The sequence below is a fragment of the Sceloporus undulatus genome, chromosome 2 (assembly GCF_019175285.1).
Source record: "Sceloporus undulatus isolate JIND9_A2432 ecotype Alabama chromosome 2, SceUnd_v1.1, whole genome shotgun sequence".
NCBI classification, from domain to species: Eukaryota; Metazoa; Chordata; class Lepidosauria; order Squamata; family Phrynosomatidae; genus Sceloporus; species Sceloporus undulatus.
In genome coordinates this window covers 132,904,619-132,931,849 of record NC_056523.1, presented here as the reverse complement: position 1 = coordinate 132,931,849, position 27,231 = coordinate 132,904,619, and the positions used below count along the sequence as shown (strand labels likewise).

At 41.8% G+C, this 27,231-nt stretch overlaps 1 protein-coding gene across 4 annotated transcripts; it reads right to left on the bottom strand.

Annotated features, from left to right (window-relative positions):
* Positions 1 to 14,005: 14,005 nt before the first annotated feature.
* On the bottom strand, positions 14,006 to 27,231 carry LOC121921436 (protein SCO1 homolog, mitochondrial). Of its 4 annotated transcripts, XR_006101943.1 has the most exons (7): positions 27,040 to 27,230; positions 25,516 to 25,606; positions 24,586 to 24,783; positions 19,407 to 19,499; positions 19,145 to 19,260; positions 15,744 to 15,982; positions 14,801 to 14,936 (listed from the first exon to the last, which is right to left on the bottom strand). XR_006101943.1 is itself a non-coding variant. In XM_042449551.1 (6 exons), exons 1-6 carry the CDS (start codon positions 27,169 to 27,171, stop codon positions 15,851 to 15,853), a joined length of 762 nt encoding a protein of 253 aa, XP_042305485.1. In that variant the 5' UTR covers positions 27,172 to 27,230; the 3' UTR covers positions 15,036 to 15,850. The 4 variants fall into 4 exon arrangements, 3 of the variants coding, with proteins under 3 accessions (XP_042305487.1, XP_042305485.1, XP_042305488.1); XM_042449551.1 differs by lacking the exon at positions 14,801 to 14,936 and having other exon boundaries at positions 15,036 to 15,982; XM_042449554.1 differs by lacking the exon at positions 14,801 to 14,936 and having other exon boundaries at positions 15,036 to 15,982; positions 25,516 to 25,609; positions 27,040 to 27,179.

The window sequence follows — 27,231 nt, the reverse complement described above, 5'->3', positions numbered from 1 at the left end:
AGTCCATTTATTACCATGTTCTCCTAAATTCAACACCCTAAGCCCCGTCCTGTTCTTGAAGTTGTTTATAGCATAAAGCACATGATTCTGGCACTCCCCCCTTTCAGTCTATTTTGGCTTTGCCATAAAAGTGTGTTTTCCTGCTGTTCTTCCCTCTTCAGATTGGCTGGCTGCAAGGAAGCCCACCTGTGCTGTCCTTCTCCTTTGGAATGTCTCAGGCCTTTAGTCTTGGGCTGGAGCATTGTCATTCCATTGGAGAAGGCCCTTTTTTTGGCACTCCCTGCTGCATACCAGGAATGCAACTGCTTTGCAACGAGACAAATGGGACTACAACATCTCATTCCAGAAGAGCTTCTGTCATGATGCCCTTGGGAAAGATGGCATAGGCTAAACAGCGAGGGGGACACAGAGTTGGAGCTTTTCAGAAATGCTATTTTACACCATTTTTTTAAATACTTCAAAATAGAGTTTTAAAAATAGAAGTGAAACAGACTACAGTTGAAGGAAAACACGTGGATAATGCACAGAGAGCTGTAAATAATGTGCAATTCCTTCCACAGCTCTGTAATTGCTAAAGCCATCGTTTAGACATTTACTATTTTAGACAGAACATGAATAACATACAGAATCTCCATCCTTGTGCCAAGGTGCTGAAGTTAAGGTTGCTTTGGTAAATAAGGTTGTTTGCTGGTACATTCTCTTCGGGAGGACTGTCGTGAAGGTAGTTTTCAGACTGCTCAAGCCAGAATGTTGATGTGTATTCCCTTAAAAAACAGCAACAAAAACAACAAACCCCCTTTCATTCTCCATCCTAACCATCTGAAAATGATTAAATAGTTTTAGTGGGTTAAATTTAAATACCGTTGTGTCTTTCCTGAGAGCCTGCAGGTGTTATGTTTGGACTACAGCTTCAGGAATTAGATACTCTTCTTATTTATTTTATTTAATATTACATCTTTCTTCCAATATGGCACCTAAACCAGCTTATGTATCCACTGACCATGCTGGCTGGGGAATTCTGAGAGTTGTACTACAGAGTAATTTCTCCAAACTCTGCCAAAACCTTAATACAGTATAAGATTCCACATGCACAAGCCACTTATTGCAGGAGACATCCATCTTGGATGGGTTAATTCTCAGTTATAGAATTATCGTGCTTAAATGAAATGCCAGCAACCCACTTTTACAAATAAAACATACTTACAAAGAGTGGGTTTGGCCAGACCATATCATCATGTTCTCCTGGAGTTTGTTATACAATGGAAGGGAGAAGCCAGGCATAGTCAAACACACATTCTAAACTTTAGGAGAGCGGATTTCAGTAAACTTAGAGAAGTATTGAGGGTGATCCCATGGTCAGAAATACTAAAAGGGAAGGGAGTTCAGGACGGATGGGAGTTTCTCAAAAGAGAGATACTGAAAGCACAATTTCAAACAGTTCCAGTGAGAAAGAAAAATCGGAGGTGTCTCAAGAAACCAGAATGGATGACTAAGGAACTTTCAACCGAGCTAAGTTTGAAACGGAACATGTATAAGAAATGGAAAAAGGAGGAAATCACAAAAAAGGAATTCAAAGAAATAGCAGGCATTTGTAGGGGTAAAGTCCGAAAAGCTAAAGCGCAAAATGAACTCAGGCTTGCTAGAGAGGTTAAAAAGAATAAAAAGGTTTTTTTTAGAGATGTCCGCAGCAAAAGGAAGAAGAAGGAAACGATAGGGCCACTGCGTGGAAAAGATGGCAAAATGCTAACAGGAGACAGAGAAAAGGCAGAATTACTCAACACCTTCTTTGCCTCAGTCTTCTCAGAAAAGGCAAAGGGTGCTCAACCTGAGGATAATGGAGCAGAGGACAGAATAGGGCAGTGATGGCAAACCTTTTGTAGTTCGCGTTACTGGGGCGGGGCTTCTACCCCCCAGGACGGGGGCTGGGTGCCAGGGGCGGAGCACCCGCCCCCAGGGGGCGGAGCTTCTTGTCCCCGTTCCCCTCCCCCCCACATTTGCTGGCCTCAAAGGGTCCCTTGGGACTCTCAGAGACAGCAAATTGGCCTTGGAGGACAGCGCACTGTCCTCCGAGGACTGTTTGGCGGCCTCTGAGAGTCCCTTTGGGGCTGTCAGAGGCCCGCAAACAGTCCTTGGAGGACGGTGCCCAGCAGCGGGGCCACTGGGCTCCTTCCTCCGGGGTTTGCCGGCCTCTGACAGCCCCAAAGGGACTCCCGGAGGCCGCCAAACAGTACTCGGAGGACGTGCCCAGCGGCGGGAGCCGTTGGGCTCTTTCCTCCAGGGTTTGCCGGCCTCTGACAGCCCCAAAGGGACTCCCAGAGGCTGCCAAACAGTCCTCGGAGAACGGCTCCAAGGGACCCGTTCACTCCGAGGAAAGGGAGGCCGAGGAGAAGGGGACCGGGAACCCATCCCAGGCCTCCTTCGGCTGAAAGGGCTCCATGGGCCCTTTTGGCAGAGGGGAGGAGGCCGAAGGAAAGGGCTTGGGCACCAGTCCCAGGCCTTTCCCTTCGGCTTTTCGCTCCCGTTCAAGGGCTCCATTAGCCCTTTTGCGGGGGTGAAGGGAACGGAGGGAAGGAGTCTGGGCACGTGTCCCAGCCCCTTTCTCCTTGACCTTCGCTCTGCGCAAAAAGGGCTCCATGGAGCCCTTTCGAGCGGAGCGAAGGGAAGCCGGGAGGGAAGAAGGCTGCGGAGGAGGAGACAGACACATGCGAGCCTCTGTCTCCTCCTCCCAGGCGCCATTTTCTGGCTTCCCGCTGTTTTAGAGAGACAGCAGGAGGCCCAAAATGGCAGGGAGGACGTTGAATGGGCATACGCCCGTTCTGCCTTCTCCTCTCCCCTTGCCTGGCGAAATGGCATTGCCTGCCACCCGTGGCACGCATGCCATAGGTTCGCCATCACGGGAATGGGGAATTTCACACTAATAAGTAAAGAGATAGTAGAGGATACCTTGTTAATCTAAATGAATTTAAGTCTCCCGACCAGATGAACATCTAGAAGGCAATGCCATAATCACAAAAAGTCAACATGGGTTTCAGAGAACAAGTCATACCAGACAACTCTTATCTCTTTCTTTGATAAAATTACCAGCTTGGTAGATGAGGGAATGCTGTGGATATAGTATATCTTGATTTCAGTAAGGCCTTTGACAAGGTTTCTCATGACATTCTTGCAAACAAGCTTGTAAATGTGGGCTAGACAACTTAACTGTTACATGGATTTGTAATTGGTTGACTGGCCCAAACCAAAGGGTGCTCACACATGGCTGCTTTTCTTCCTGGAGAGAGTGACCAGTGGGGGTCCCACAGGGCTCTGTCCTGGGCCCAGGTTATTCAACATCTTTATCAATGACCTGGATGACCGAATTGGGACATACTTATCATTGCAGATGCACCCAAATTAGGAGGATAGCTAATACTCCAGGGACAGGATCAACATTCAAAATGATCTGAATAGACTAGAAGCTGGCAAAGCTAACAAAATGAAATTCAACACAAGAAATGTAGGTACTGCACTAGGGCAGAAAATGAAATGCACAGACATAGGATGGGGGACACCTGACTGAATGACTACATGTGAAGGGATCTGGGAGTTCAAGTAGACTACAAGTTGAACATGAGTCAACCGTGTGATGCGGCAGCTAAAAGGCCAATGCAATTTTGGCTGCATCAATAAAAGATAGTGTCTAGATCAAGAGAAGTAATAGTGCCACTGTATTCTGCTCTGGTCAGGCCCCACTGGATATTGTGTCCAGTTCTGGGCACCAATTCAAAAAGGACATTGAGAAAACTGGAGCATGCCCGGGAGGGCGACTAAAATGGTGAAGTGTCTGGAAACCATGCCTACGAGGAACGACTCAGGGAGCTGGGATGTTTAGCCTGGGATAGAAGATTAAGAGGTGATTGATAGCCCTATTTAAATATTTGAAAGGATGTCATATTGAGGAGGAGCAAGCTTGTTTTCTGCTGCTCCAGAGAACAGGACCCGGAGCAATGGATGCAAGCTACAGGAAAAGATTCCACTCAACATTAGGAGGAACTTCCTGACAGTAAGGGCTGTCCGACAGTGGAAACACACTCCCTGGGTGTAGTGGAGTCTCCTTCCTTAGAGGTCTTTAAGCAGAGGCTAGATTTCCATCTGCTGGGATGCTTTGATTTGGATTTCCTGCATGGGGGGTTGGACTGGATGGCCCATGCGGTCGCTTCCAAGTCTATGATTCTACCTTATCTAGTTAACTCTTCCTTTCCTTTCATATAAGTGAGAATATCAGTTCACCTGTAGAGCACATGGTTTAAAGGCTAAAGGTTCCAAGTTCATTCTTTAATATCTCCAGGTAGAAGTAGGAAAAAAATGTTTTAAACTCTAGGGAGACAGTCAGTAAAGACAGTGTTGAGCTAGAAGAATCAATGTGCTGACTATCTACAACAGGAGTGACAATTGTGTAGCCCAGGGGCCACCTGCTATCCCTTGCAGAGGGAGTCCAGTGAAGCCTTCAGTACCTGCACTGACCTCCCGAACTTCCTAGTACCTCAAAGAAATTCAGCCAAAAAATGTAATTTTTTCAAGGGGAAAAAACCACCTCAAAATGTTTGTGGAGCTGTGCAATGCTGTTTCAGGAGGCTCATCATCATCACTTCTGATTATCCAAACTGGCAGTTGAAAAGATGCACAAGAGCTCTCCAGAGAAAAGTGGGAAAGAGCAGTGTGGTCCTCCTAGCTCCAGAACATGCTCATCCCCGGTGTAAGGCAACTGGTTTTCCTATACATTCCCACAGACAAATTCCCACCATCAATCTGACACTGGGGCCCTTTCACACTACACATTTATAGCACTATGATTCCACTTTAGCTACAACTGGTAGAATCCTAGGGCTTTTGATTTGATGAAAAAAAAGAGAGTTTTCTGCCTGAGAACTCTGAACACCCCTCCCTAAACTGCAAATCATAAGATTCCATTTGATCTTGCCAGGGCTATTAAAGTGGAGTCATAGCTCTCAATTGTGTAGTGTAAAAGGTCTCCTGAACAGTCAGATGCAAGATTATCAACTCGCCTGCTTCAAAAACGGAATTGGGCCTGTTCTATCCACAAGACAACCAGAATATGAAAACAACCAAAGTAGAACTCATACTGCAGCTCCCATTTCCTCCCATCTCTCATTTTCCCCTTGCTCTTTCCCAATGCTAACCAACACAACTCCCATTCTCTTGCATTATTTACTCATACATAAGATTCATTATACGACCCCCCCCCCTAATTAGAAGGTGTATCTGTTTAGCCCATGCAAAAACCTTGTAACAGCAGCAGTGATCTGTTGACCTTATATGCCACATAAGAGTGTAGGAAGGATACACCCCCATGCAATGGCTGCAGTATTGGAAACATCCACAAGTTGCTCTGTCTGCTCCCACATCCATCCTCCTGGTCCAAAGGGAAGCTGCCAGGTGACAACCATTATTCCTCTGCCATTTTGTCTTATCAGCTTTCCTACTCTCAGGAACTTGCCACAGTCCTGATGTTTCACCACAATTAGAGTTTTTCATTTTTATACAGTCATTCTGGATGGTATCCAGTTTATTATGTATAGACTTCCACTTACAGTCTCAAGCCATGTGGTGGGTCACAGTTGTAGCAAGACAACTATTGCCCTCTCCTAGGCTCCTTGCAGTATTTCTATGAGACCCACAGAGACTTAAACTGGTCTTTCCCCTAAATTGACATGCCATACCTAAAAGTTTACAGATTTCTGTAGAAAACTAATTTGGTCTTGATAAGAGTAAAATAAATCGATTCAAAGCAAAACACGACAGATCTCTGCAAACTACCAAAATTTATCAGGTTTCCCTCCTATAATACTGCTCTTAGTAAAAAGGAGGTGGGTGGAGAACATATCAGAGGTAAGGTAACTTCAGGAAACCAGGGTTTGAATACCCACTCAGCCATGAAAACCCACTGCACAACCTTGGAAAAGTGATACACTCTCTGCCTAAGAGGGGGGGCAGTGGCAAATCCCCTCTTGCCAAGATACCTTATGATAGAGTCACCATAAGCTGGAGTTCACTTGAGAGCTACTGGAGGACAACAAAGCATTTTCAATATACTGAAAGTCAAATATTATTACTATCCTGATTAATTATATGTATTTGCTTCGCAGCTCTATGCTTCATCCTTTCCACTGTTCTGTTCTTCAGATGCTTCTAAAGTTTTCCCACCAAACACTCCTTGTCCATATCTACCCATTATCAGGTAAAGGACTGATATAGGAGCTCCACTGAACTCATTGGAACTTGTCCTCTATAGTCACTTTATTTTATATATTTCAAGACAGCTTTTCATTAAAAAAAAACAAAACAACAACTCCAAACCCACACACACACAAAAAATCCAACACCAAGTGATAACAATACAAAAAATTATAAAATGATTAAACATTTCATTAAAATCATTAGGGATGACTGACTAGAGTAGTGATCAAGTAAATACAGAAGACTACACTATCAATATCATAAAGGATGGTTTAATAACAAAAAGGGGGTGGTGTGATAGCATAGATGACTTTTTCTAACTTTTCATGCAGCCTCACATATTACTCAGTTTGAAAAGAAAGGTTCTGATAGAGTTCACTGGAGATGGTCACATCTCTTCAATGTCCTCTGGCACCTTTTAATATTCCCATGGCTATACTTGATTCTTATTTAATCAGCAGTGTTTGCTTTGCAGCTCTACACCTGATATTCTCCTCTTCCTCAGAGGCCTCTCAAGTGGCTAACACGCTTTATACTTGCAGAAACCTAAGACGTTTCCAACACAAGATCCATTTGCTGCAAGGCTGGGGAAATGAGGTGCTGACACACAAGATGGCTTTACTGCTGCAAGATAGATTCTACCAGTGCTAAGGTGAGAAGGGGCTGTCCCTAGTTTCTGCAGGCAGCCAAGGATATTACTATAGCCCTTGATACTTCCAACCATCTTCTTGGGTTTTCGCTCACTTTTTCCATCATTGAGTTTCAATAATTTTATTAATAGGATTCGATCAACTGCTACAATTTGTCCAGAACCTATCTGTCAGCCCTCCTTTTGTGCTTGACATTTTCCACAACACCCACAGATATTCACCGCAAGACGTACCCCTAAAGAGTCCTGTAGCCCTATCTCACCCCTGTCTCATTAAAGAGCATCACATTCCTAGCTAATTTTTAAGATTTGATCTGAAAATGTAATGGAAATTCTGTAGGCATTTCTCTGATCTGCTTACAATAGTAACGCAAATAGCATCTGAAATGTGAAAACATACATTTTTAAAACTAATCTTTACACTATTAGCAAGCTCCTATTCGGCATTCTTTAATTTATTCAGAGTAACAGTAACTTCATGAATGCACATAATCTCATTTTTGTGGGAGCTAACCTTAATAGCCCACAAGCTGCTCCTTCGTCAACATTCATTTTAGTCTTCTTCAATGACAACAACATCGGAAAGGCTCATCTCATATTTATAGCTCATTTAGCATAGGCTAGTACTGAGGTTTCAAAACTTACAAACATTTTCTCATTGTGCATTAGAACCTACTTGATTTCCATATACATCTCCAGAAAAAAAACAGATTAAAACAGATCTTCATAGCAGAACAAGGGTTTGAATCCAATTTAATTTAAATATCACTTGGATCCAATTTCATTTAACAACTAAATACTGCAAGTTTAAATTGCAGTCTTTATTGGATTCCTACTTAATTGTAGATGCATTCTTGTCTTCTTCTAAACATCTCTGAACTTCTTGAGTTGGACAGTGATAAAAGCCATTAGCCCTCCTCCCACCTATATTTTATGAAATGGCTCATGGTTATTATCCCTAAACTACTTTCTTTATGTTGGAGCAGGGAATGGGAACCTCTCATTTCAGCAGCTTTTCTTAGATTGCTAACTCCATCTGCACCAAATGTAGCAGCATTATCTTATCCTAACTGTAGTAAGAATTTATGGGCATCAACAAGATTCCAAGACTCATGGGCCTTCCTTTTCTAAGCAATTAAAATAATACTGTTAGGATATCAGATGTTCTGTATCTTTTTATTGTCAATACCATGGTTTCAGGTTTCCCCTGCTTTTTTTCCTGGTTCATATATCCTCCTACAGCATTAAAAAGATAAATAGGGTGAGCCACATGAATAGTTACTTTCTTTCATAGAAGTTATAATTATATTTCCCTCACTTATAATGCTTAACTTGTGCAATCCTACAGTATATTATGTCACATACCATATGTAATAATAGCTACTGTATATATGTAATAGGCTAGCTCTACCATTACTTTCTGAAAGATTATAAACATTAGTACTTTACTGGTACTGTTTAACTACATTCCCCACCAACATTGTGCCCAATCTTGTCCCTTTCCCTTGGGCAATATGACATCACTTTTTGGCAAAAAACATTATTATTCAGATGCAATAACTCCTATGCTATTGACAATTTGATATTATTTCACTAAAAAGTTCAAACATTTATATGGACTAAAAGAATTCAGCATGTTGTAAGCTGCCTTGGGAGAAAACCGAGGGTGGTGGTGTATGTGTGCATGTGTGACCAGCTTTTAAAATACATAGAATCATAGAATCGTAGAATTGGAAGAGACCACAAGGGCCATCCAGTCCAACCTCCTGCCATGCAGGAAATCTAAATCAAATAATCCCCGACAGATGGCCATCCAGCCTCTGCTTAAAGACCTCCAAGGAAGGAGACTCCACTACACTCCGAGGGAGTTTGTTCCACTGTCGAATGGCTCTCACTGTCAGGAAGTTCCTCCTAATATTGAGGTGGAATCTCTTTTCCTGGAGCTTGCATCCATTGTTGATGCTATTGTTACTGTATGATGTTGTATATTTTATTGTTTTTAGCTGCTTTTAATTGAATTTTTTAATGCAAACACGTTGTGCTTTTTTAGTCTGTAACCCCGCTTCGATCCACCAGGAGAGGCGGGGAAACATAAATAGATTTTATTATTGTTGTTGTTGTTGTTGTTCCTCATCTTAGTCCCTGGAGCAGCAGAAAACAAGCTTGTTCCCTCCTCAATATGACATCCCTTCAAATATTTAACAGGGCTATAATATTACCTCTTAATCTTCTCTTCTCCAGGCTAAACATCCCCAGTTCCCTAAGTCATCTTCATAGGGCATGGTTTCCAGACCCTTCACCATTTTAGTTGCCTTCCTTTGGACACACTCCAGTTTCTCCACATCCTTTTTGAATTGTGGTGCCCAAAACTGGACACAGTATTCCAGGTGGGGCCTGACCAAAGCAGAATAGAGTGACACTATTACTTCCCTTGATGTAGACACTATACTTCTATTGATGCAGCCTAAAATTGCATTGGCCTTGTTAGCTGCCGAATCACACTGTTGACTCATGCTCAATTTATGGTCTACTTGGACTCCTAGTTCCCTTTCACATGTAGTCTCGTTCAGCCAGATGTCCCCCATCCTATATTTGTGCATTTCATTTTTCCGCCCTAAGTGCAGTACTTTACATTTCTCCATGTTTAAATTCATTTTGTTAGCTTTGGCCAAGCTTTCTAGTCTATTCAGGTCGTTTTGAATTTTGATCCTGTCCTCTGGAGTATTAGCTATTCCTCCTAATTTGGTGTCATCTGCAAATTTGATAAGTGTGCTCCCAATTCTGTCATCCAGGTCATTGATAAAGATGTTGAATAGCACTGGGCCCAGGACAGAGCCCTGTGGGACCCCACTGGTCACTTCTCTCCAGGATGAAGAGGAGCCATTGATGAAGCACCCTTTGGGTTTGGCCAGTCAACCAATTACAAATCCATGTAACAGTTACGTTGTCTAGCCCACATTTTACAAGCTTGTTTGCAAGAATGTCATGGGGAACCTTGTCAAAGGCTCACATCCATATCTAATCCTACTTCCTATTTATGACAATCATCTGATATATCTCAGTGGGAGCTTAATACATCACAATGAATTATTAAACAGTAAAGTACATAACTGGCTTGTCAGGAAGTATTATAACCAATTCCTTGATACTTAACAGAGACAAAGATTCCAAATATGTACAGAAATTAAAAAATACTTGGGGCACATTAAAGCAGGAATAGAAGTCACGTGAACTTCCAGATGTTCCTAGACTACAACTACTGTACCATCAAATCTTGCCAACATTGGCAATGGTGGCAAATGCTGGGGATTGTAATCCAACATCATCTGAGTGGTCATTCCTGATTTAAAAACGAAGTACTGGTTCTTGTTGTTATTATGTGCCTTCAATTAATTTCTGACTTGCAGCAAACCTATCATATGGTTTTCTAGGCAGAATTTGTTCAGAGATTTGCCTTTGCCTTCCTCTGAGACTGAGAGAATGTGATTTGCCAAAGATCATCCAGTAGGTTCCATAGACAAGTAGGGACTTGAACCCTGGTCTCCCAGAGTCCTAGTCAAACACTTACTGGCTCTCAGTTCTTGCTCCTGAAAACCAATAAATACAATTGCTGATCTCCAACTACAATAGAACCATTCATAGTATGATTCATGTAAGTCAGCAGATCATACACAGCAGTTCTACTCTAAGTGGTGGTCAGCTGGCAGTCACTGGAGAGCTTCCAGGAAAGAAAGAAACAACTATAGCCAATGGCCACAAAGATGGTGCCAATCCCTGGCACATTGGGAGATAATGCCAGAAGTGGTGGAGAAACCCACAAAATTCCTAAAAATTATATGAACAGACAGATTGACTAAATTAAGGTTGTTATACTTTGGCCACATCATGAGAAGGCAACAATGCTAGGCAATGTAGGAGGCAGAAGAGAGGAAAACCGCATGCCAGATGGTTAGACAGATAGGGGAGGCCATGGGCCTGAGCCTGCAGGGCCTGGGCAAAGCAATAGAGGATGGGGGTCTTAGAGATGTCTTATTCACAGGGCTGCCATGAGTTGAAGTCGACTCGAGGGCAGTTAACAGCAACAAACTTTTCTTAACAGAATGCTATTCAGCCAGACAGAGCTATCACTGGAATGAGTTAAATACTTGTATTTAGTGTCAATACAGAGATCACTCTATCAGAGCATGAGAGAGTTGATTATTATGAGGGGTTGACAATACAAAAGTATTAACATTCATTAGAAGGAACATCCATCTAACCTGACATGTTTGTCAAGAACCTAACCCAGTGATAATGCCCCAGAAAGTCCCCCTACTCTTTAGTGACAGTGTTAAATCTAGCCCACCTTACAGACATCATAAGTTAAAGAATCGTAAGGTACTTTGTCAGCCTAATATTTTAGCCCTTACATCCGCAAGTTGTGGGTTTCCCCACAACTCTCAATAGTTTTGAGTGGCCTCTTCTGACTGCGTATGGTATGACTAAGACAGACAATGAAAGCTCCAGGAAAGGAACTGTCTCCTTCCCAATGACATTGACTCCCTAGTTATTTCTAGCATTTTATGGAAAGTGGAAGGCGTGCCAGAAGGAATTCATTTTCCCTCTTGGAATGCAGCAGTTGTCCCTTAGTGTAAGAAGATCCTCAATGGCCTGAGCCAAGAAAATGCTGACAAAAGTAAAACTGTAAAGGGCAGAGGGGGAGAAATGAATCTGTTGCCTTAACAAGGCACCAGCTCACTCCCACCCCTTACTAAAAAGAAGCCATTCTTTATAAAGGCAGGCATATTGTTTTGATCACATTGCTCTGGACACTTTGGTAGATGCTCTTACTTCTCTACTACGCCGCCACCCACTATTTTTTAAAACAGCTCCCCTGCCTTTTATTCGCTATAGGCTATGTGGTGCCCAACAGTTAGGGCACATAATGATGTTCATGCCAAAGGAAAGCAATATGCCAGAAATGTCACACCTGTGGCTTTTGGAATCACCACATTCTGCCTTCCTGCAGGGTATCTGATCTCTGATCTGATCCACACCTTCAGGGATGTGGTGGCTCAAGTGGTTAAGACACTGTGTTAATAATAATAGTAATAATTTTTATTTATAGTTTTTTGTGGGTTTTTCGGGCTATGTGGCCATGTTCTAGCAGTTTCTTTCTGACGTTTCACCAGCATCTGTGGCTGGCATCTTCTCTGATGGTCATGGTCATGAAAGCCTTCGACTTCCCAATTTTTATTTATATTTCCCGCCTCTCCCTGCGGATTGATTGCAAGACCGGCAGGTTGGCAGTTCGAGGCCCGAGTGCCGCATGATGGGATTTTGAAAGCATGAAAATGCAAGTAGATAAATAGGTACCACTTCAGTGAGAAGGTAATAGTGTTTGGTGCAGTCATGCTGGCCACATGACCACTGTAGTCCTTGGACAACACTGGCTCTTCAGCTTAGAAACACAGATGACCACCACCCCCTACATCGGTTACGCCTAGTCATTCATGTCAAGGGTCTACTTTCACCTTTACTTCAGACCTTCACTACAAACAGAATAATTAATTTCATCATTTTAACATTGTGCTCTGCGAGTCTTGATTGATGACAACTGATCCCAGTAAAAGATGGCCCATACATTTCCTCCTGATAACTCCTTGGCCAATCTCAAAGCCTTGAAAAGGTGGGTTTTGAAACAACCCACCAGGTAACCAGGTCTATGCATTTTTTTCTCGTACACAGACAGGAGAAGTACTGTCTCTAGCATTTTGCAGAGGACACCAGGTACACCACTCCACATGGAGCATGTTGAAATAGTCTCCTTGAGTTTAACTTGCCTCCTAGGTTGACTATCTCAAGCAATACAGTAATCTATTGTTTAAGAGCCACCCAAAGTTGATTTTGTTAATAGACCAAAAATGGGGTAGGAAAAAAATGTTTCAGACCCTTTTAATTAATATGGTTTGTCATCATAGAAAAACAGAAACTTCATTTTTAAACATGGTATTTCTATATGCTGCCAATGTATTTATTTAGTTTCTACCCATGTCCTAGCCAACATCCTTCATACAGTCCCCCTTCCACCTCACAGCCTACTTGGTCTCTATTTTGCAGCCACCCAGATCCATCTTACCTTGCTACTTGAATTCCTGCTTGGCATGTTCTTCTGTTTTGCTTGTGTTCCTTAATCCTTTAAGACCAGAAACAATAAAAATCATCTAGATTTTTTCCTTGAATGTGTGTGGGGGGGATTAGGTGTATGAATAATAATTATATTTTTGAATACTCTATATCACAAATTTTTATTCCAGATTGGAGTAAAGCTGGAAAAGGATGTAGCTTGAGTATCTGCCACTCTTCCAAGAAAGCTTTCTTCCTTCCATTATTGACCATATCCGTTTTGGATTACTTCATGTTGCAATGAGGACCGTGTGCCTCACCTCAGGATTAGCCAGGCTCACTTCTCTTCTGTGTGTATGTTGATGTACCTGACTAAGTAGTTCAAAATCCCAGGCCTATGTGGATGAAAAAGAATGGCCAAAAATAGGAATACAGTGGTACCCCGGGATACGAAATCACCGCCTTACGAAATTTCCGGGTTACGAAAAAAATCCATTAGAAAAAACTGTTTTGGGTTACGAAAAATTTTTTTGGTGCTTTTCGGCGCTTTTTCACACGGAATCGCGGCTTCCAGCGCTAGCGCCTATGGCAATTTCGGCTTGCGAAAGATTTCGGGTTACGAAGGGCTCCGCGGAACGGATTACTTTCGTAACCCGGGGTACCACTGTACATCATTTTCAGTGGATGCAATCATATTTTAAAAATACATTTGAGTTCTGGTTATTTCTGCTTCCCACTACTGCTTCATAAAACAAATCTAAGAATTGTAAGACCCTTTGCCTAATGGAAGATGGATATCGATCTCTATGAGGTAGTCTGGGAGCATCCAGGGACTGCCAAAAATGCCTTGCAAATTTTTGAAAACCCATTTGAAAAAAAATGTGGATTTGATGTTAAAAACAGTGCAAAGCAGCTGCAACCTATTTAATTTAGGAATAAATTCAGCTGCTCTGATTGTCTTGCTACAGAAGAGCGGGATATAAATAAAAGTTGTACTTTATTTATTTATTTATTTATTTATTTATTAAAAGATTGATCCAGCTTGTTCTCTGCTGCTCCAGGGACCAAAACACAAACCAATGTATTCAGATGACAAGAAAAAAGTTTTCACCTAAACAGTAGCAAGAACATTTTTATTGTGAGAGCTGTTCAAGGGTGGAATGGGCTGCCTTGGAGGGTGGTGGATGTTTGGAGGTCTTTAAGCAAAGGCTGGACGGGCATCTTTCAGCCCATCTTTCCTGCATGACAAGGAAATAGATGACACTTGTAGACCCTTCCAATTCTATGAGTTGGGGTGGGGGAAGAGTAGTAGGGGAAAGAGTTGCCTTTGCACAGAGCAATTCTTAACAGCTGAGAATGAAGGCTAAATTCTGTCAAAGTCCCCAAAGCATATGGTACATACTGACCCAAGGAAATTCCTGGTGAACACTTAGATTAAAGGAGACTTTGCCTTTTTCCATCTGGCATCTCAGAAGCAAAGATATTTCAGTTCTACAGGAATCATCTTACATTACAGTGCCTCTTGCTGGGGAAAAAAATCCATCGAGGCACATTCCAAAGGAACCAGTCTTTTTCACAGGCAACTCAAAACAGAAAACAAATCCACAAAAGTTTAAACACGCAGTGAAGTTAATTGTGGGAAATATTTAGCAGCCTTTTGCCCATTTATATCAAAATATACATTTCTTAACTTGATAAAATAGAAATTCAATAACTCAAAATGTGTATTTTCATCATGGTCTTTTTCTCACTACAAAAATTATGCACATTTCATGAAGAAGCTATCTTAAAAGCATGTCTAAACTATCATTTATTTATCCATTTTAATGTGCTGCCTGGAAGATTAATAGCATTATAGCAAAGTAAGTATTTTTGTCAATGAAGACTGAACTTGTATGCCATCTGGAAGCAGTGCTCATCCATGACCTTGTTTTCATCTTGGTTACTGAGAATGAGAAATAGAAAAATTAGTGAAAATAAGTGCATCCTTTTAAGGAATACATTCACTTTAACTGATGAGAGATTTCAAGAAAAAAACAGTCTCTACTAGGGTTTTCATGCTTTATTTAATTGACAATACAATGAATGTGATTTTACCTGATCAATAATCCTTCTATATAAAGATTTAGTAACCATATGACCATCTTACTTAGTGCTCCACAATTATGTCAAAAGCCGGAAACAGGGAACCTTCTACACTACAGTCCCTATCATTCCTCACCAGTAGCCATGCTGGCTAGGAATAATAGGAATTGGACTCCAACATGTGGAAGGAGTGGCAGGTTTGCTATTCCTGTCATAAGCTACACTAGCTATTTGAATAATAACATGAGGAGGACAGTTTCTATGGCTATCATAAAATGTCAGCTTGGGAGATACTGATGCCATGGCTCCTAGCAGATAAAGCTAGTCCCACACGTGGCATCATGACTACTGCTCACTTCAGTGCCTAAATCTTTATATAGTCATGTAGTATTACAAGAAATAACAATTCAAGTGTGGAAAAGAATTCCAAGGCTCTTGTGATCAAGATTCAGAAGTGATTATCTTTTCCTTGGGTCCATCTCTTGTGTTGTATCCAAAGACCTTTAATAAGTCAACACAGAGTTGAGGCACATTCTGAGCAAAGTATTTGGTCACTTCTTGTAGTAGAATGACATCCTGCTCTTTATTTAATCCATTTTGAGTCTGTCTGGAGATACAGCCTTAACAACAAATTCAAGAACATGAGGAAGGTGCCAAGAGATATTACTTGCACAATACTTCATCCAACTGAGTCGATCTCCATGGTACATTCCCACTGCATATGTCCACTTCATTGGCAGTACGCTTCCCATCCAGTAGGAAATCTTCCCTCCCCTAGCTCTGTTTAAATTGCCTCATGTGTCCAGCGATTGAAACAGCAATCTCAGAATGCTTCTTGTTTTGGCCATAATAATCAATGAATTTCCCATCAGGCCCAACAAGGTACATAATGATGGTGTGATCTACCTGCAAGAAAACATAAGACAAATTGGGGATTGGAGCTGGAGGGAGCATGGATCCCTATGTTCCCACACCACAATAAATGTTGGGTTTTGGGGGGATAGCACAGCAATAGCCAATATCATCCCCAAACCTCAGAGGGATATGGGTTTGCTACATTCCCCCCTCCCCACAATCTGGGCTTTTTTCCATACAGGAAAAGACACTTCAGTCACTTCCTTTTTGCAAAAAGTGATGGTATAAGTAAGTACTCAGGGGAAAAAAACCATATGGACTGAAACAGGTGAGGGAGGGGGGTTGCCAAAATGCCTCAAAATGTGGCAAAATGGAAAATGCTTAAGGGGCTCTATTGGCCATTTGTATGTTAACAAAATACTCGGCGGCCCAACTCCTTGAGGAAGTAAGGGGTATAAATGAGGAATGTCGCCCTCTAAGTTACCACTGAAAGGGTAATGGGGCCCCAAACCTCTGACAACCCCAACCTTGAACTGTCTTTTGTCCCATCTGTTACTAAATGACTGGTTGAGAACAGAGCATTTCTATCAGTCTGAGCTGTCTGGAGGATATCATGGGAGAGCTTGATTCCTAACACTGGAAGTCATGATTAATCCCTCTTGGAAACAGAAATATAACTTTGGATCCTCCTCTTTCTTGCAAAACAGAGATAGAAAATATGGACTCTTTCTGACCATCATGGGATGGAAATCAAAGAGGGTAAGAGCAAACCTGCTACTTTACTGGTGCAGCAAAATTAGATTAAAAAGGAGGTAGATTAATCTAAATTACTCTGGAAAACCAGGACAAGTTGTAGGAAAAATAGTAGCAACACTCTTCAGAAATCACTTTTAATTAACACTGATTATAAGTTAAAATTCATTTGATGTCAGTTTCCTGCCATTCAGTTTCTTGGAAGCAAAACCAGCATGAAGCTGGCGCTCTGCAATGGCTAAATTATAAGGCACAAAACTGAATGACTGATTGATTCTCCCATTATGGGCCCCGGTCTGCTTACAATAAGGCTTAAGCACAATAAATCTGAGAAGCCTCATAATAAGTTAAAATGCAATTAAACTAATTATCTCCATTAAAACACAATTTAAAAAAATTAAAGTGTAAAATCATTTAAAAACATAACTATACAGTTAAAAATACAGTACATTCTACAATTTAAAAACTTCTCTTTGCAACCAATTCATCATTAAATGTGTCTGAATAAAACACATTTTTATTGCCTGCCATCAAAACAAGAAGTGGGGGCCAGCCTAGCCTACCAATTAAGTGCTGCCTGAAACAGCATAGACAGAAAACTTAGGAGTATGCCATCTGCTATCTGGCTCCCTCTTCTGGCTAAACCGTATTGATGCTTGGTTTTAATAGCCTGTCTCATGTTATTAATAACACTCACTATACAGTTCATTGTTGCTGTTGTGTCCCTTCAAGTTATTTCCCACATATGGCGACCCTAAAGCAAACCTGTCAGGGGGATTTCCTGGCAAGATTTGCTAAGAAGAGATTTCCTATTGCTTTCCCCTGAGGCTGAGAGCATGTGACTTGCCCAAGCTCACCTAACTGGTTTCATGGCTGTGTGAGGAACTGAATCCTAAAGAAGATCAAAGAAGAAAGTGCAAAGGCAGGCTAATGTTGAACATAAAGAAAACAAAAATAATAAAAGAATTCCCATACCTGGGATCAAACATTGATAGAAATAGGGATTGCAGACACGAAATCAGAAGAAGATTAAGAATGTTTAAGATTAAGAATGGGGAATAATAATAATAATAATAATAATAGAATAATAGAACCATAGAGTTAGAAGAGACCACAAGGGCCATCCAGGGAGGATGGCTATGAAAGAATTGGAAAAGATCCTAAGATGCAAAGATATACAACTGAGCACAAAAGTTAGAATCATACAAGCCATTGTATTCCCTATCACCATATATGGGATGGGAGAAAATATATGGATGTGAGAGCTGGTCAGTTAAGAAAGAAGATAAAAAGAAAATCCATTCATTTGAGATGTGGTGCTGAAGAAGAGTGCTGAGGATAACACGGACAGCCAAAAGGACAAACAAATGGGTCATAGAGCAGATTAAGCCAGAATCCACCCTGGAAGCCAAAATGGCCAAGCTGCAGTTGTCGTACTTCAGATACATCATGAGAAAGAAGGACTCATTGGAAAAGACAATAATGCTGGGAAAGGTGGAGGCAAGTAGGAAGAGAGGAAGGCCACATGCCAGATGGATGGACTCTATTAAGGAGATCACGGGTATCGGGTTGCAGGAATTAAGCAGAGCCACAGAGGACGGGGATCTTGGAGATGTCTCATCCATAGGGTCGCCATGTGTTGAGATCGACTTGAAGGCAGTTAACAACAACTCCAGAGTTGTAGTCCAACACTCAAACCACTGCACCACACAGTTTAGTAAGGAAGACTGGTGATAAAAGACTGCATATCTGAGCTTTTCAAATGGGAACATTATCCTATCGAGGCAGAGTAATATGAAAAAGGAAACCTGGATTCTTCATCTTATTAAGCATCTCCATCAAGAGAAATATCTTCAGGCCTTTCAAGTTATCTTTCAGACCATCCTCACTGCTGGGCTCAACTTAAAACAGTCATTTCACAGCAACTGCCTCTTTGGGAATCAAAAGGACCCCACCAGATGAAACAAAAAATCATAAGGGGATCTTTGTACTGTGTGTGTCTATGTGTTGGGGGAGGAGGGAGAGGTATCCCAACTCTTTATACACTTTCATTTTCCAATAGCTTCTATGAGCATTGATGCCCTTTTTCATCTTGATCTAGTCTTCTAAAATTATTTAGAAATGCCATGAAATGACAGCCCACCAAACTCTGCTCCCTACATCCCCTTCGATGGACACTGCTTGGCAACATTTTTACATTTACTCCTTCAGCAGTTTTACATCAGCTAATCCATCGAAATACACTTCATTCACTTCTAACTAATGTTTAAAACTCTTCTTCAGGTCTAATTTGCTTTCATCATAAAGCCCTCTCACATGCTCTGAGCCTCAATGGAAGGCAATGGCAAACTTCCTCTGAACAAATCTTGCCATGAAAACGCCATGATGTTTGCCTTAAGGTCACCTTAAGTATCAGTGTCTGTGTTCATTTGGAAAATCATATTCAGAAACCATACTCACAATATAATCATTATCTTCATCTCTGGGGCCAGAACTGTAATAGACACGATAGGCTCGAGCCACCTGATCAATCTGGTCTTTGGTACCCGTCAATCCAATCAGCTTAGGTGAAAATTCTTGGAATAAAAACAGGGACCATTAGATCAGACTGCTTTAGGAACCAATGAGGGACTCTTCCAGGGCTGCAAGAGCTATTCAAGTCAGGGGTGCAAGGAAAAGAGCAGCACTTTAGTGTCACGTTAAGAGAAAATGCAAACATTACCTTTAACATATCTAGCAATGGCATCTTTATTATCTCTCTCTGGATCAATAGTGATGAAGAGTGGAGTGATGTTGGGCAAAGACCGGATTGCATCTGTAACCACAAACCATAGTAATGAATATGCCAGTTATCAGACTTAAGACCAATTTCCAGCTTAGTGTTAAACCCTGGGAAGTGACTACACTGGAATATTTGTAAATATAGACCAACAGCATCTGGAGATACAAGACTGAATAAAGATGTCCTAGAAAATGTTAATATGCCAACATGGCATAATGGTTTGAGTGTTGGACTACAACTCTGGAGATCAAGTCCCCGCTCACCCATGAAAACCCCTGGGTGACCTTGGGCAAGTCACATGCTCTGAGCCTCAATGGAAGGCAATGGCAAACTTCCTCTGAACAAATCTTGCCATGAAAATCCCATGATATTTGCCTTAAGGTCATCATAAGTCAGAAATGCTTGAAGACACAAAACAACAATTAGAACAACCAAAAGAAAAATCATGGCCTTATGGGCAGTGATGTGCATTTTCTGGAAATAGTAGAACTGAAAGATTTCCCAGTGCTTCAAATGATATTACAGTCGGCCCTTCTTATACACGGATTTTTTTATACATGGATTTAAGCATCCACAGTTTGAAAATGTTCAAAAAAAGTATAAATTTCAAATATCAAACCTTGATTTTCCATTTTTTATATGGGACACCATTTTGCTATGTCATTATATTTAATGGGTCTTGAGCATCCACAGATTTTGTTATCCATGGGGGATCTTGGAACCAAACCCCAGCGTATAACAAGGGATCACTGTACTTGATTTAACATATTGGAATTAAATATTCTGTTCAGGCACATTCAAAACGTTGCAGAAATTATTTTACTGGAATATTTGTAAAAAATGCATTCTTTATTTCACTAAAAGATTAAAAATAGAGCACTGAAAACATTTCTAAAATGTTCTAAATAAATAATCTGAGGCTGTCATACTTTAGACATATAAGAACACATAAATCAATAGAAAAGACAATAATCTTTAGTACAGAAGGCAGTAGGAAAAGAAGATGACCTCATTACAGATAGATTCAATCAAGGAAGCCATAGCTCTGAGTCTACAAGACCTGTTGATGATAAGGTGACTTGGACATCTTTCATTCATAGAGCTGCCATAAGTTGAAGTCAGTAACAACAAAGTACAAAATGGGTACAAGAAGGTCACCACAATTTTTTGTTTTGCAAGGATATAAATATTTTAACAAACAAATAAACAAGTATGATTATATTCATTTACAGTGGGCCATTGCTTTCCTCTGGGTGTGGTTCTAGAACTCGTATGGATACCAAAATCCATGGATGTTCCAAGTCCGAATATATACTACGGTGTAATACAACAGTATCTCTTATATAAAATGGCAAAATCAACGTTTGCTCTTTGAAATAATTTGGGGGGAGGGGAATATTTTCAAGCCATGGATGGTTGAATCTGTGGATGCAGAATCTTTGGATACGGAGGGCTGACCCTATATTCCAGCTGTCTTTAATTAATGTGATTTAAGGCAGCTAACAACATATTTATAAACAATACAGATTAAAACTATACAAAAATACACAGCATTAAAAGCTGACCCGTCAGTCAGAAGTCTGATGGCATAAAAATGTCTTAACTTGCTGACTGAAGAAGAGCAAGGTAAGGCTTTCCTGGCCTCCCTAGGAGGGAGTTCTGAAGTCTGGGAGCAGCCACCAAGAAGGTCTTCTCTCTTGTTCCCACCAAACAAATCTGAAGAGGTTGTGAAACAGAGAGAATCGCCTCTCCAGACAATCCTAGAGCTCCCATGGGCTTATAAAGAGAGATAGAGGCTTGACAGACAGGTGGCTCTGTGCCACCCATCTTTCCCCCTCATCGGTGCCGCAGCAGCCACACTGCACAGCACCGATGCGCTGCCAAAAAGAAGCTGCCTAGAGCAGTTTCTTTTTTGCAGCACCACAAATAGGAAAGAGTGCTGTGAAGACACTTCCTGTCTGTGACATGCGGACACTGCGCCATCATGGTGGCCCCTGTGTGGACCAGAGGCTGCCATGATGGCGTCACTGCCGGCGCACGCTAAAGTTCAGGAGCGTGCAGTTTCTGCGTGCTCCCGAACCCTAGTTTCAGCCCGGTTACAGCGCTTCCCGCCCATCTGTACCGGGCCATACAGTCCTTCAAAAAGTGTAGACCCAAGCCATGTAGGGCTTTTCATCACCAGCATTTTGAATTGTGCCCAGAAATGGACCAGCAAGCCATGTAGCTATTGCAACAAAGGAATTGTGTGTTACCTGTAGCCATCCCCAATTAACAATCTAGCCACAGCTCTGTGGGCCAAGTGAAGTTTCGGAACACTTTTCAAAGGCAGTCCTACGCAAAGCACACATTACAGTAATCAAACAGGAAGTAATCAAGTCATGTGTTACTGTATCCAGACCTGACTTCTCCAGCAGCAGGTACAGTTGGTGGACTAGTTTTAATTGTGCAAAAGCACTCCTAGTCACTAGAGTTGGGGGGAGAATCCAGAAGTACCCCTAAACTGTGTTCTTGCAATTTCAGGGGAAGTGTAACCTTACCTAACACTGTTTAGGTTACTTTAAGAAAGGAAGGGCATGGGTCTAGTACACATGTGGCGACTCTCGCTTTTAAGGATTGTGTCCACAAACCCAGGCTGCATAAATCGAAAAATATCCATCCGCACTGGACAAACAAGGACCAAGTGTTACATCCACTGCACCTATATCACTCTGGTATCCAAGTCAGAGCAAAGAAAATGTAAAGCTTTTGACAGAAAGTTGTACAAATATTCCTACAGTAAGAAATAAGAGAAAGTAAAACTATAGACAAGCCCCATTTCACAAACTGAGGTTCTGAAGGTTCTGGCCCTAGAAGGGTTGACAGCTCTTGCAGAGTTAGCTGGAAGGCCCAGTGCATTTTTATGTCTCACATCAGTCAATACAAGGTTTCTGCATCGCAGGTATGGGAAATCAGCCTGAAGCCCCTGAAGTTTACTTAACAGTCTGCACTGCAGTGAATTTTCAAAAATGTGATTTATTGATATATACTCCCCCATTCTAAACATGTACATCTATTCTAGTTTATTCCTCATTTTCTCCACCCATTTTAGTAGATAGAACGGGATATTTAGAAAGAAGAATTGGAAGTCTGTGGAATGTACTGGGGGTAAAAGACGACAGATGGAACAGGAGGCACTGGAACTAATGAAGGAGAGAGAATTGGAAAGAAGGAATAAGTTAACATGTTCACCTTCAGCAACACTGCAGGGGGCAAGCACATCTGAATGAATAAGATTACCTTGAATCCTACTTCTTTTTGTTTCAACTGTCTATGGCCTGGTCCAGATGGGTACGATAGGATGCCCTCATCACGTGTGAGGGGGCGGCGCTTCTAGACGCCCTTCACACGTGACGAGGGCATCAAAATGGCAGTGCCCTGTACAGAGGGGCACCGCCATCATTACGTGACAGATGCCTACCGTCTGCATGTCACGGCGCCATTCTGACGTCGCGAGTGTGCCACTGGTGCACTGTGGCGTCATAATCCCACCTTAAGAAGAACCCGCATTTTGTGGGTTCTTTTTGGTCCTCAGGGAAGTCCCACGGTCTGGAGGCTGCAGCTTCCCCGTGGACCAAAGCTAGGCGCCGGGAGACCATCCTTTTTGGATGGTCTGACCTGCGCCTACATTAAACCTATGACAACCCAAAAGCCATACATCAGCTATTGTAATAATTTATCAAAATGGAGAAGGCTAGTATATAAATTAATTAAATAAATAAAAATAAGAAAGATCCTATTGAATGCACAGCAAAATGAAAGCACTGCCACTATAAGGCAACAGGAGCAGCAATCTTGCTAAATTACAATTTAAAACATTGTATGGAAGAAACTGAGAGCCAAAGTGGTATATGGTTTGAATGTTGGGCTAAGACACTGGAGACCACATTTCGAATCCCCGCTCGGCCATGTAAACTCACTGGGTGATCTTGTGTAAGTCACCTTTTTACAAATCTTGCCAAGAAACCCCCGTGATAGGGTCACCTCGGGGTTGCCACAAGTCAGAAAGTACTTGAAGGCACAGAACAACAACATGGAAGGAACTGGGGAAACCACCTCTGAGTATTCCTTGCCTAAAAAATTCCTATGAAATTCATGGAGTCATTTTAACAGGCCACTTGAAGGCACATGCATACATGCATACCCAGGTTAGTTTCAAAAAGTCAAAACATTCTGAACAGTCCCTAGTTCCTTTTTCAAACTACTCAGTAATAAATATTTTATACTTGTTCTTAATTTTACAGTGAATTGCAGCCTTATCCTACCCTATCTTTGGTCACTGGCCATTATTATATCCCCAGTAAGCTCAATCTCCCTTTCTGACTTTACCACAAACTGAAGATCCCCTGCTCTCTTTCTGCCTGGCCCAGAATCTACTTCTCTGAACACAGGCATGGAAACATCCCTCTCTCCCTTGAGAGCCCATCTCACAGTCCATCAGTTCTACAGAGTTTATTCCCTTAACCCTTCTTCCCAGCTGTAATGACATTTTAAATAAATGAGAAGGGCCTGTAGTAGCTTTAATACTAACAAGTATTATTTAAGGTGTCAAAAGACTGCTTTTTTTGCCAAGACTAATCTACATAACTACCCCATTTGAAATTTAAAACCATGATATACCTTTGACAAGCATCCCTCTGCTGCAGTTCTTGTCCTCAACTTTATTTTTCCTGTTGTATTTTTTCAGACTGTAAATTCCTTGGGACTTGCTCGTGTTACTTACGGCATGTAACTCCTTAATACAAGAGTGGAAATCATGCAGCCATCCAGATATTATTGAACTGCAACTCTCAGCAGTCCTCCAAGCTATGCTGCGATGGGCTGACAGGAGTTGTAATCCAGAACTATCTGGAAGGCTGCCTCTAGAAGAAGGCATCAAGCCCAGTAAAAGTACTATATAAATAGTAAGCCTTATTCTTTCCCTTGCCATATAGACCCATACAAGAAAAAAAAGCAACCAAATGTGAAGAACAGGATCCAGCGCTATAGCAATTATTATTCTAGCAAACAGACTCATAGTTAGATTCTCCATCATCAAGAGTTACTACAAAAAAAAATTCAGGTTTCAGAATGGCTCACTTACCAATTTCATCTACAGCTAAAATCATTTTCTCCAGTTCTTCCGGACAAATGTCAGGACAGTGCGTAAAACCAAAGTAGATTAGTACCCACCGACCCAGATAGTCACGATCTGACTTGGGGTGGCCCTCGTGATCAGTGAGTGAGAAATGGCCTCCCAACAATGGCTTTCCAATACTCCGTTGCCGCTCCTTCTCCAACTCTGAAAGAACAGCACAAGAAGATTATTCACATTAAACAGATTTCTAATAGAGTTCATAGCTCTGCTACTGCTATACACTACTGCCTCCTTTCCTTTCTAACTTCTGTTCCATTTCAGATTCTACACCTCCATAGGACAAAAAACAACAAGCTTGCACTGTTACTGTTGCTTCATATTCTGGAGAGCACCATAACAGTACAACCCCTGAATCCAATGCCTTCAACAATTTCAATATTACTTTTGTCCTCTCCAATTGTCTCCTCACCTGAGAGCTTTAGAACAAAAGCTAGGACATGCTTTTCCTCCCCCTTTTGCTTTTCATTTGCTTGTCTCTAACACATCATTTAAGATGACTGGTTCCCAAGTGTGATTCTGAATGTTTAAGTGATCATTTTAGCAGTTTTAATACTGTAATTCTCAAAATCTTTATTTGAACATCATTGTATTATACAATAAAGTGATCCAGAGAGCAACTTGAACATAGGAGGAATTGATTAGATGAATTTTATATAACAAACTGGGTAGGAAGAACTAAGACAAACATTTGGTTACACACTTCATCCCAGTGGAATCAAAATGCTTCAAACCACATACTTGTAAAGTATTCTGTGACCATAACAGCCACACATGGAATTTTTTACTACTCTAGGAAGGAACACAATCAGTGCCCTTGTATCTGTACAACTAGGTGCTAATGAAACAAAAACAGAAGCAATAGTAAGTGATACGAACGTTCATCTTTTTCTTTTTTGAAGTATTTCATGGTCGCTAACAATCCTCCTCCAACCGCACAGGTGATTGCCAGAGTCTTCCAAGTTACAGGCTACTGGGAAAGAGAATGAGGAAATGGAGGTATTTATGTAAATAAATGATTTGTTCACTGACCTAACTCAGCTTCATAAAATTCATTTTTTCCTCTGACTTCCTCCTTCCCTTAGACCTCATTTTTCAGACGTAAAGCTTTAACCTTCCTCTGCCTTCCATCTTCTCTCATTTCTCAGGCTGAAACATATAACAAACTGCTTAAGCAAATAACAAAGATTTCCAAACCAGTACCAGGATACATGAAGGTAGGTATCAAAATCTGGGAAGGGGGATGAGAAGAGTGTGTCTCCTTTGCTACAGGGGGACATTAAAAAGGTCACCTATGTATGCATTGGAGCAGTGTAGTTTTTAATGCAGTCCACTCTACTGGCTCAGCTACTGGATTAAATAGCCTGAAGGCACTAGATCCCATCTGATCTTGGAAGCTAAACACAATCAAGTCTGTTCAATACAGGACCAAGGGAAAGCAGATACTGTGTGCTGTGTCAGGGGAAGCCAATGGCAAACCATCTCTGAGCATTCCTTGGTTAAGAAAACTCAGTGAAATTCATGGGGTCTCCATAAATTGGCAGGCAACTTGGGTCCCAAACACACTGCAGAAATAATCCAGTTTGAGATCAGTTTAAGTGCCTGTCTCAATGCTAGGGAATTTTGGGAACTGTAGTTTGTTTATTTATTTATTTATATACCCCGCCCTCTCCCTACGGATCAAGGCAAGCTTGCAATAAATGAAATACATAATATGACATGACAATAAATTATATAATCACCAGCCCTCCACCACATCAATTAAAACAACCTGTTATAAACAAATTATTATTCTTATACTGGGCCTTTCTGCTGCAGCAATCCAAGCGGTGGTTTACATGACTGGACTGTATTGGGATAATAAATGAACTGACACCTCCCCCCCCCCCTTTTAAAACAGGATTAAATACAATACAGCTTAAAAATTCAACCTGTTAAAATGAGGGCAACTTTCTAGTAGAGGCAGTTGTTACGTAAAGTAGGGAGAGTGCAGAAATTAGAGTGAACTATTCTGGAAACAGGATGGATGTCCTCTATTGGGGATAGCGACTTTTACAAGGACAAAGCCTGGGGCCATTGGGAGTTGTTCACCTTCCTAGGCCGAACCTTTGTCGGGGCCTTTGCTAGCCTTGGTTCATTCTCAGCTCCTGAGCACTAGGGACAATGCTGAGCTGTCGCCATTCTCCCCCAGCCAGGCGCTGAGCCAGGGCTGGCCAAAGGGTCTGGAAGTGGGTTGTTATTATGATCCCTGCAGTGCGTGCTTTGGACCTGTGACTCTGGAGGCCTGGCTCCGAGTCCTGGCTCAGCCACGGGAAGCACGGGGACTGGGAGGCTAAGTGACACTCTCTCAGCCTCAGAGGAACAAAGACAGACACGACGCCTCCTCTTCCCTCCCCGGCTCACCCCAGGCTTGCTGGGGCCGCTCCCTGCAGCCAAGGCCCGGGAAGGGTGCCAGGGGCAGCCCAGCGCAGACACTCGGCGCCCCGCGGGCAACAGCCGGCGCAGCCGAACCAGGGACGCCATGGACGCCGCCATCTTCTCCCTTCCTTCCTTATCGAGCACCTTGTCGAGCGAGGAGTCTGAGTGACAGGAGTA

What these genes read in the sequence shown, in the direction of transcription:
- LOC121921436 (XM_042449551.1), bottom strand. Translation starts at nt 27,171, where the DNA reads ATGGCGGCGTCCATGGCGTCCCTGGTTCGGCTGCGCCGGCTGTTGCCC. An exon ending in CAAAAAAGAAAAAGATGAAC is followed by an intron (nt 24,784 to 25,515) that starts GTTCGTATCACT and finishes CTGTTCTTTCAG; the next exon opens with AGTTGGAGAAGGAGCGGCAA. An exon ending in CATTGCTAGATATGTTAAAG is followed by an intron (nt 19,261 to 19,406) that starts GTAATGTTTGCA and finishes TTTTATTCCAAG; the next exon opens with AATTTTCACCTAAGCTGATT.